Genomic DNA, 10,560 nt, shown 5'->3' on the forward strand with positions numbered 1-10,560 from the left:
ACACATTCCTCTACTAACAGTCTCTCCTTGTAAATTAATTAAAATGTCCATAATAGGTCAATTGACATGAAGTTCTTGGTATCTGTCACTTATTCAAATTCCAACATGGGGTCTTATTAAACCCATCTTAGACAGTTGACAGAGAGAGTATCACACTCACCACCAGGAAGCAAATCAGTTTTGTATTACAGAAATATTAAAGGGTCATGGAGTCAGAGCTGAAATGAAGTGACCCTGGACACGGAATCATGTGCATTTAATTCTAGTATTTGAGAAGCTGAAGCAGGAGTTTGAAGCCAGCCTAAGGTTCATTGAGAAACCCTGTGTCAAACTAAGAACTTATACTGACTTACGACCCAAAGTTCTCAAAGAAAAGAAATTATGAAGAAATGATTCTCCATCACAGCTCCCTGTCAATAACTGGAAGTCTTCTACGTTTGGTCTCCACGTAAATTCTGTTCGTGATGGCTGGGGTGTTGAAAGAGAAGGTGGGAGGAAAAATATAAAGAGATCAGCAGAGAGGAAGATGTTTTAAAAAGAGGCACATGTGTTCCTCACAGTGGACCCGAAGAGACCTGAATTCCACAAAAGCCTAAAGTCTTTTGGAAGAGATTTTCAGCTCGTTAGACCAGTTATGAATCAATGGAGAGTATGACCACAGGTATACTTGGCACTACTTAGCCATGCTTATCTCAGGCCCAGGACCTCAAGAGTTGAATTAATAATTGTTAATAATAATAAAGAATGACTCCATGGGTCATTAGGAATGTTTAAGACACAGTAAAAAGTACCCAGGAGTCAGGCTTTAGGTAGCAAGGGTAAGATAATAAAAATGTGAGAATTTTGTGTTTTATTTTTAGCTCTTTTTGGTTCAGATAATAGATAATATTTTTCTTGTATAAATATAACAGACAATATTTTTCGTGTGTAAAGAAATATTTTTCTTGTATAAAGATGATATAGATAGTATTTTTCTTGTGCAAAGAGGCTGGTCTCTGAATTCTCACCTCGACTCTTACATCTGAGAAGTTCCAGGTACTTTGTACAACTGCTGTCTGAGCTGTGTGTTTTCAACATCTTTGTAAGCGATGGCTGTCATCAGGAAGAAACTGGTGGTTGCTGGTGATGGAGCTTGTGGTAAGGCCTGCTTGCTCATAGTCTTCAGCAGAGACCAATACCCAGAAGTCTATGTGGCCACAGTATTTGAAAGCTATGTGGCAGATACTGAAGTGGATGGAAATCAGGTAGAGCTGGCTTTGTGGGACACACCTAGACAGTAAGATTGTGATTGCTTGAGGCCTCTCTCCTGTCCAGACACGGATGTTATATTTATGGGTTTCTCCATCGACAGCCCTGATGGTTCAGAAAACGTCCCAGAAAAATGGACTCCAGAAGTTAATCATTTCTGTCCAAATATGCCCATCGTCCTCGCTGGGGGCAAAAAGGGTCTTCTGAATGGTAAGCACACAGGGCAGGAGTTAGGCCAAATGAAGCAGGGGCCGGTAAAGCCTGAAGAAGGCAGAGATGAGGCAAACAGGATTCACGCTTTTGGGTTAATGGGGTGTTCAGCAAAGACAAAGATGGACTGAGGGAGGTTTTTGAGAAGGCCATGCGAGCTGCTCTGCCAACCAGACGTGGCAAGAAAAAAAATCTGGGTGCCTCATCTATCGAAGCCTTGTGATGACCAGCCTCGTGTGGCTAATTTAAAGTGCTGTTTATTAATCTTAGTGTATGATTACTGGCCTTTTCATGTATCTATAATTTACTTAAGATTGTAAATCAGAAGCCACCTTGCTACTGGTATTTAGAAGCCAACTATGATTATTAATGATGTCCAATCTGTATGACCAGCCAGGGTCTTTTCTGACATTGCTCTAACAGCCCTCTCTGCCCTCCACCTGACACCAGGAGCTAATTCAAAGAATTTCTTAACTTCTTGCTTCTTTCTAGTTAACTTTATTGAACTAGGCTGTAACTACTTTATAGCTAACATGCCCCGCCTATCATCTGTCAGCTGCAAGGTGACCGGCAAGTCATCCCTTAGAGTGAACTCCTTAACAGATTCCATCGGCAGGGTTCTCGGGTGGGCATCTAGTAATTTGAAAACTTGCACAGCCAGAAAGGCCCAAGTCTGCCAGCTGTGGCAGAGTTACAATTCTGTGGTCTCATATTTGTTACCTTATAGTTACTGGGTAATTAGTGCCTCTTAATGCATGTTACCAAAAATAAATATATCTGTGCCAAAACAAAACTGTGTTGAAAATAATGACATTGAAGCATTCTAAATAGTGTAGTTTAGAAATATTGAAAATAATCCCATTAATACTAAATATAATTTTAAAAGTATATATTTTTAATTATCTCATGGAAAATCAACTGTCATAATGTTTCAAAATACATTTTGATTAGTATATAGAAAAACTAAACTGAGAAAAATCAAAACTCATGAAACAAACATTAGATAACTGTCTTTCAAATACTTAGTAATTTATGACTTAGTCATACCAAAGGAAAAAAAAATCACTGGACAGAGTAAAATAACTTCACTCCATTCTTTTGTTTGTAACTAAATTCCAGACTGCTAGGTTTTCTTCAATACCCCCTTTCCCTAAGTCCACAGATGTTTGCTTATAAATACTTGGAAAACGGTTATTAATCTAGTGGATGCCAAGCTTTGTTTTAGCTCATCTGTTTCTGGTCGGGAGTGGAAAAGGAAAATAAAAGCCACAGAGTAGCCACTGTTATAAAACTACAAACACTGCTGATTATTTGGGACTACCAATCCAAGGTAAAGTATGGAGTCAAAACAAAATAGAGACCAGGAAATATCTTACGAAAAGTTATTACTTGTGTAAGTAGGAATACAGAACAAATTGCATATGATTAGCATACAACCTGAAGCAGGGAAGATAGTCGCAGCAACCTTTTTCTCATAAAAGCCTTTGGCAAAGGAAAATGCTAAGTTGCAATTTGCCCTGATTATATGTAATGAGGCTTCTGAGTTAAAACTAACCAAATTATGTAACACAGCTAATTATATGTAAACTTAATTGTCTTAGGTCAGCTTTCCTAGAAAAACAAAACAAAACAAAACAAACAAACAAACAAACAAAAAACATGAGAGGTAGGTTTGCATGCAAGCAATTTATAAGAAGTTTAAAGGAGGAGAATTGACCAGAGACAAGATTTGAGTAGCAGTGCAGAAGCCAATTTAATCAATCTGGTGGTCTGTGACCCTGGAGAAGAGCTTGAGACTTTCTCTGCCTTTATTGCTATAGAGCATTCAGATTTTGAGTGGGAGCTGCTCCAAAGAGAGGGTGGGAAGTGACAAGAACATTCTGCTAAGATCACAGCTCTAAATACTCCAAGCATCTGGATTGGAGCCCTGACTTCAAGACTGAATCTTGTCCCAGAAATGAGGCATAGTCTTTATTCCATCCATGCTAATGCTTTACTCTGTAGTTCTCATGTGACTGGTTCTAAGGGGAGGTCCTGCAGCACCACTGTCCTTTCAGAAAGGAAGGTTAATGGAAGGAAACACAGAGGCTCCAGGAGATGCTAATTTACTATCTTATAGAAGTCTTCAAGGTTTCTACCATCATCTAGCCTGACTGATGCAGAGACTAGAAACTTCCACCAGAAGACATCAAGTACCTGATTGCTCTGACCTTTTTTTCTTTTTATATTTAACTGCATTTTTATTTTTAAAATATTAGCTACAGTTTATTAACTTTGTATTCCAGCTATAGCCCACTCCCTCATCCCCTCCCAATCTCACCCTCCCTCCCTCATCTCCTCCCTGCCCCTTTTCAAGTCCACTGATAGGGGAGGAGGACTTCCATCTGACCCTGGCTTATCAGGTATATTTAGGAATGGCTGCAAAGTCCTCCTCTGTGGCATAGCAAGGCTGCTCCTCCCTGGGAGTGGGGGGAGGTCAAGGAGCCCACCATTGAGTTTGTGTCAGAAATATTTCCTCTTTCCCTTCCAAGGGTACCCCACTCAGAGACTGAGCTACCATGTGCTACATCCAAGCAGGGGTTCTAGGTTATATCTATACATAGTCCTTGGTTGGAGACACAGTCTCATAAAAGACCGCTGTGCACAGATATATTTGGTCCTTGTGGAACTCCTCTCCTCTCTAGGTCATAGTAACTCCCCCTTCTTTCATATGATTCCCTACACTCTGCGGAAGGTTTGGTTATGAGTCTCAGCACCTGCTTTGAAACACTTCTAGGTAGAGTCTTTCAGAGGCCCTCCGTGGTAGGCTCCGACCCTGAAGTTTCACCTTACATCCATCAGAATGGCTAAGATCAAAAACTCAAGTGACAACTCATGCTGGAGTGGTTGTGGAGTGTAGAAAGGGGAACCCTCCTCCATTGCTGGTGGGAATGTAAACTTGTACAACCACTCTGGAAATCAATCTGGCGCTTTTTCAGACAACTAGGAATAGCGCTTCCTCAAGATCCAGCTATACCACTCCTAGACATATCCCCAAAAGAGGCTCAAGTACACAAAAAGGACATTTGCTCAACCATGTTTGTAGCTGCTTTATTTGTAATAGCCAGAAGCTGGAAACAGGCCAGATGCCCCTCAACTGAAGAATGGATGCAGAAATTGTGGTACTTTTACACAACAAAATACTGCTCTGAACTTTTAAGGCTATGGGTACTGCACAAGGCTGTAGATCAGGTAAATTCTAGAAGTTCTCTTTTGTTTATTCTTTATACAGTTTAACTCTGTTCTTTGTGTGTGTGTTGCTAGAGTGGCAGTGATTCTCCTGAGATCAATTGTAAACAAAAATTTTATGTTTAAACAACATTGCCAACTATGGTTCCAGGAGCACCAGCAGCTCTCTTGAATTTAGTCATCATGAACTATAGAGAGTTTATAAGAACTAAAGAGCAAATTTCCACTGTGTATTCTCTTTAGCCTCTGGAAGCCACTATGCAATTCTGTACTTCTGTTTGATGATTTTGAATCTCACTTAAGTGGACTCATGCAGTTTTTATACCTCAGTTCTGAGTATTTTCCCTCTGCTTAATGTGTTTTCTATAGCAAATAGGAAATAGGATGGTGCTCCTCAAAATGATTCCCCAAAATATTTAACAGCAGGCGATATAGAAATCCCACATTTGGATATTGTTCTCAAGTAATTCAAATCTGGAATTTTTTCAAGATATTTTCACAATTGTATCCACTGCGGAGCTATTTAAGCAGCAAGATATGGAAACAAGTTCAGTGTAGTGAGGGTGTAGGTGTTGAAAGAGTGGGAAAGAGCAGAAACATGAAGCCTTCCTGGCTGGTTTTACCAGTGAATGGAATCCTGACACATACAATAACGTCCATAAACTTTGAGGAAATTATGTCAAATTAAAACCAATCTATATCATTTTAAATGCCTCCCCTTGATATCAGTGTGGTAAATTACATCTACTGATGTCAGATGCTTTCTGTTTTCAACTGGTATAAAAAAAAAAACTATGAAGCAAAATTAGTAACTGATTGTCTTAGTTTTGCACTGGTTTTACTCTTTGTGAATTCTCTTACTGATTAATTTCTATTCTAGAATTCAAGATGTAAGTATTATAGTCTAGACCTATGTATTAAGAAAACACACAGCAGAGATCTAATGCTACTTCACTTCCCCTTAATGCCTGCTCTCCTGTTAGTATGTGCAACTGAAACTTGTAAGCGTTAATGTATCCTTTCCCCCCCCCCCTCGGGTAGTTTATAACCTAGATTTTGTTTGATAATCCATAAAATAATTGAAATTCATTCTGCTTGTTTGTTTGATCTTTGTTTGTTTGTTTGTTTTTTTCAGGGGAAAGGGTTTATTTCAGCACACACTTCCAGATAACAGTCTATCACCAAGAAAAGTCAGGGTAGGAACTCAAGGCATGAAGCTAGAGGCAGGAAATTAAGGAGAGGCCATGGAGGATTCCTGCTTCCTGGCTTGTTCCTCATGGTTTGCTCATAATGCTTTATTTTTATTTTTTTAATTTTTTTATTATTATTAATTACTCTTTATTCATTTTGTATCCCCCCCAGAAGCCCCTCCCTCCTCCCCTCCCGATCCCACCCTTCCTCCCCCAACAGGTGATACTGGTGAGCATACAGGCAATTTTTTTTTCTATTTTCCAGGGAGGCTTCATAATCTCAGAACTCGTTCTTGGCACAGTCTGTTCTGTGCCTGATAAAATTTGAGATTGAGCTCAACCTCCTAATTACCTCACTTACATTACTTTTATTTACATAATTATGGCTGGAAAAGTAGCCCATGACTATCTTTTATTCCATGTATTGATCTCGTTACTCTCTTATTATCTACTCTGTAACACTACTTCTGTCATCTTTTCAGTTAATACTGCAATGTAGTAAAACTTCCCAAAGCCATCTCTACTCCATCAGCCATCACCATGCTTTCCTCAGCTTTCATCTGTACCCAGTTTTATTACAAGGAAAAATAATAATAATAATGCTTGTAGGACATGATATGCCATAGCCAAGGCATTGCACAACTAGTTACTACATACTCATCGTCAATGATAATATTATCACTGTCAGCTCCACAGTAGTTCCGGCGGCTTAGCAGTAAAACTCAACCAAATTAGATTTGTCAGACTAAGTAAGGCACCAGCTCTTCTAGGTAGGTTTTTAGAGGAACCAAAGCTGAGACTAACATTTGCATACAATGAAGTTCTTGGGATTAGTATGGAAATGGTATAAAAAATGGTTGGTGAGATTATCCTTTGGTTACCATTTCCCAGCACCCTTTAAGAAGAAATGGTTATTTAATATTGTTTCAAATAAGGACGGGTAAATAAGATTTCAGACACTACATAATTAACCATATAATAACGTTCTTTACAAAGCTATATGGGGAGATGGATGACAGAAGAGGGCCAGCAGATACTATAAAATTGGTTTAAATATTAATGACATTACCGCATAAATATCCCTTCTCTTCCTTTCCTCATAAACAGTCTTGCTCTCTTAACTTTATTAAAAATCTAATTAGTGATTTAAGAATACTTCAGGATAGATTGAAACCTCTTATGTACCAGTGAGTATAAAGATAATTAAAACTTTAACTTTTATTTGTATTTTATTTAAATTTTAAATATATAAATAAATATATGAAATAGTATTTTGTACATTTTATTATATATGTATCAAGTGATTACTGCATGAATTTTATTTTTATTAATTAATTAATTCAATATACATCTTGGTCATAGGCCTCTCTTTCTTGTCTTCCCTATCCCACTCTCCCTGCCTCCATTTTCTTTTCCCTATTTATTAGAATAGGGGAGCCTCCCTATCCAGAGACTTCTGTTCATCTATTGATTACTGCATTCTAACTTATATAAAAATATTAGAGGGTATAAACTGCATATGTAGAAGATATAGAGTCTAATGAATTTATTTTTATTTCATTAAGATCTCATGATGTACTTTGATTGTTTTAAGCTCTCCATGCTTTACTCATAACTCTGAAGAATGAGAAATCTTATTGCTTGTACAAACCAAGTTACTAACTGTGGGTAAAGTCTAACTGTTTTAATTAGATGACATTTTATTGCTCAAAGCCCTGGTAGAAGGAAGATTTTTGTAGTTCCGTAAGCCTTTTTCCCATAGAGTAGCATAGAAATGCCCAGTGTGTTGAATTGAAAAAGAAACTTTTATCTTGTACAATGTACAATTATTAATAATAATCAAGATCTGGCTATGTTCTAGGGGCTTTCAGTGCACCATGAAACAGTCTTCAGAGGTGATCCCTCTGGGCACCTACTGACCAATGTGCAAAAACAGACACTCTTTAGTTGCATTGGGTCAACTGTGGTAGTTAATTTGCATATCTTGAAGTCATTGTAAACTACAGAATAACAAATCTAATTAAATAGAATTATCTTTTCCTTTTTCTTCTTTCTTTTCCCACCTACCCATTGCCTTTTCTATACCCATTCCCTTCAATATTCCATGCAAAGTTTTCCATCCCAACTTTATGTGCTACATTTTAAAAACAGTAAATAAGCAGTTGTACCAGCATGTACTTAGAACTAGGACCATATTTTAGAGGCGGGGGACCCTTGCATTGGTGTATTTCCTAAGGCAAATTGACAGTCATTCAAGTAGCCATCAACAACACAGAGCTCTTCAGGAAGAGGAAGTCTTCATCAGTCCTGCTACAGGGCTGGAGAGATAGCTCAGAGGTTATGAATATTGCAGTTCTTTCAAAGACCTTGAGTTCAATTCCTAGCAACCACATAGTGGCTCACAACCATCTCTAGTGATATTTGGTGTCCTATTTTGACATTTAGGCACATATGCAGGAGAACAAGTTCTTAATTTGTAAGAAAAACATTAGAAAGGATATTTGAAGGAGGATAGGCTTAGTTTAGGTTAAGAGTAATAAGTGCATGTGTGGATAATGGAAAAATTGTCACTAAGAGATATGACTAACAGGAAAAAGATTATCTCAATAACCTAAAACACAGGAGATAAATTATATTATGCAGTAATATTTTAAGCCATATTTAATCCCTAATATCAGTCACTTAAGCTGCTTTTTATCTACATACTTAGTTATATAAATTTTACATGATCATGTTAAAACTTTAAAAAATGATAGGATTAAAATTGTATTAAAACTTCTATGATAAGGAATTCTGAATGATGAAATGAGATTTTTTTTTTGAAAATTCCAGTTTTAAATTTCAGATTTTTTTTAAATTTTATTTTTCTTATTAGTTACATTTTGTTAACACTGTATCCCAGCTGTATCCCATTCCCTCATTCCCTCCCCAATCGCACCCTCCCTCCCTCATCTCCTCCCTGTCCCTTTCCAAGTCCACTGATAAGGGAGGACCTCCTCCCCTTTCATCTGACCCTGTTTTATCAGGTGTCTTCAGGACTGGCTACAAAGTCCTCCTCTGTGGCCTGAAAGTACTGCTCCTTCCTTGGGGGGTGGGGAGGTCAAAGAGCCTGCCATTGAGTGTCTGTTAGAAATAGTCCTTGTTCCCCTTACTATGGGAACCCACTTGGTTACTGAGCTACCACGGGCTACATCCAAGCAGAGGTTCTAGGTTATATCCATTCATTTTTAATTTTGTTTACTCATTTTACATCCTGGTCATGGCCCCTTCTCTCCACTCCTTAGGATCCCACCCTCAATCCTGTTTCCTCTACACCATTTTCCCTACTCCTCAGAGAAGGTGACTGCATGAAATGGCATTTATGAGAAAATATTCCATGTAGAATATTTTCACACCTTAATAACTGGCATACAGATCACTAATTTTGGAAGAAAGGGGAACCAAACAAAAGCATGTGTATACATATTTTTCTTTTCATATAATTACAATTCCTATTATTAGAGTAAAATTTGTTTGCTTCAAAAGAGAGATATTGTCTTATTGTCTTTAATTCTAATTTTTATTGCTTGTCACACAAGAGTGTAATCACTGAGGATCATCTTTTATATGTGAATTTGTGCAAGTTATTTAAGGTCATGTTCATATGTAAGTTGTACTCTCCATTAACTCAGAAAGGTACATAAGTGGATACTGAGTATTTGAAGGAATATTCAGAGCAGTTTTATTCACAATAGCCAGAATCTGGAAACAACCTATATGTCCCTCAACCAAAGAATGGATAAAGAAATTGTGGAAATTTACACAGCAGAATACTACTCAGCTCTTAAAAACAAATCCACACATAAGTGAGTATATACGGTGTGTGTCTTTCTACTTCTGGGATACCTCACTCAAGATGATCTTTTCTAGATTCCACCACCTGCAAATTTCATTATTTCCTTGTTTTTAATTGCTGAGTAGTTTTCTATTGTGAAAATGTGCCACAGTTTCTATATCCATGTCCGTATATGGACATCTGGGTTGTTTCCAGATTCTGCTATTACAAATAAAGCTGCTACAAACATGGTTGAACAAATGTCCTTGTTGTGCACTTGAGCATATTTTGGATATATGCCTAAGAGTGGTATAGCTGGGTCTTGAGGAAACACTATTTCTAATTGTCTGAGAAAGCGCCAGATTGATTTCCAAAATGGTTATACAAGTTTACATTCCCACCAGCAATGGAGGAGCGTATGCTTTCTCCACAACCTCTCCAGCATGCGTTGTCAGTTGAGTTTTTGATCTTAGCCATTCTGATTGTTGTAAGGTGGTATCTCAGGGTTGTTTTGATTTGCATCTCCCTGATGGCTAAGGATGTTAAACATTTCTTTAAGTGTTTCTCTGCCATTCAATGTTCCTCTATAGAGAATTTTCTACCTATAAGATAGGATAAACATACTAAAATCTGTACACCTAAAGAAGGTAAACAAGAAGGAGGTTCCAGGATATGTTGTTTAATCCTCACTTAGAAAGACAAATGGGATGGACATTGGAAGTAGGCAAAAATAAGAAACAACACAGGAGCCTACCATAGAGGGCCTCTGAAAGAGTCTACCTAGCAGTGTATCAAAGCAGATGCTGAGACTCATTACCAAACCTTGGGCAGAGGGCAGGGAATCATATGAAAGAAGAGGGTGTTAGTAAG

General features: G+C 37.8%; 1 protein-coding gene across 1 annotated transcript; it reads left to right on the plus strand.

Annotated features, from left to right (window-relative positions):
- The first annotated feature begins 1,088 nt into the window (after positions 1-1,088).
- LOC129678810 (ras-like GTP-binding protein O-RHO) lies at positions 1,089-1,455 on the plus strand. Its single transcript, XM_055609754.1, has 2 exons — positions 1,089-1,244; positions 1,366-1,455. Exons 1-2 carry the CDS (start codon positions 1,089-1,091, stop codon positions 1,453-1,455), a joined length of 246 nt encoding a protein of 81 aa, XP_055465729.1.
- The last annotated feature ends 9,105 nt before the right edge of the window (positions 1,456-10,560 follow it).

Source organism: Psammomys obesus, unplaced genomic scaffold, assembly GCF_907164565.1.
Source record: "Psammomys obesus unplaced genomic scaffold, mPsaObe1.curated_primary_1811, whole genome shotgun sequence".
NCBI classification, from domain to species: Eukaryota; Metazoa; Chordata; class Mammalia; order Rodentia; family Muridae; genus Psammomys; species Psammomys obesus.

Excerpts from the sequence above, each read along its gene's own strand:
- LOC129678810 (XM_055609754.1), top strand. The coding sequence starts at position 1,089 with ATGGCTGTCATCAGGAAGAAACTGGTGGTTGCTGGTGATGGAGCTTGT. Across the intron at positions 1,245-1,365 it reads CTGAAGTGGATGGAAATCAG|AAAACGTCCCAGAAAAATGG; the intron begins GTAGAGCTGGCT and ends CTGATGGTTCAG.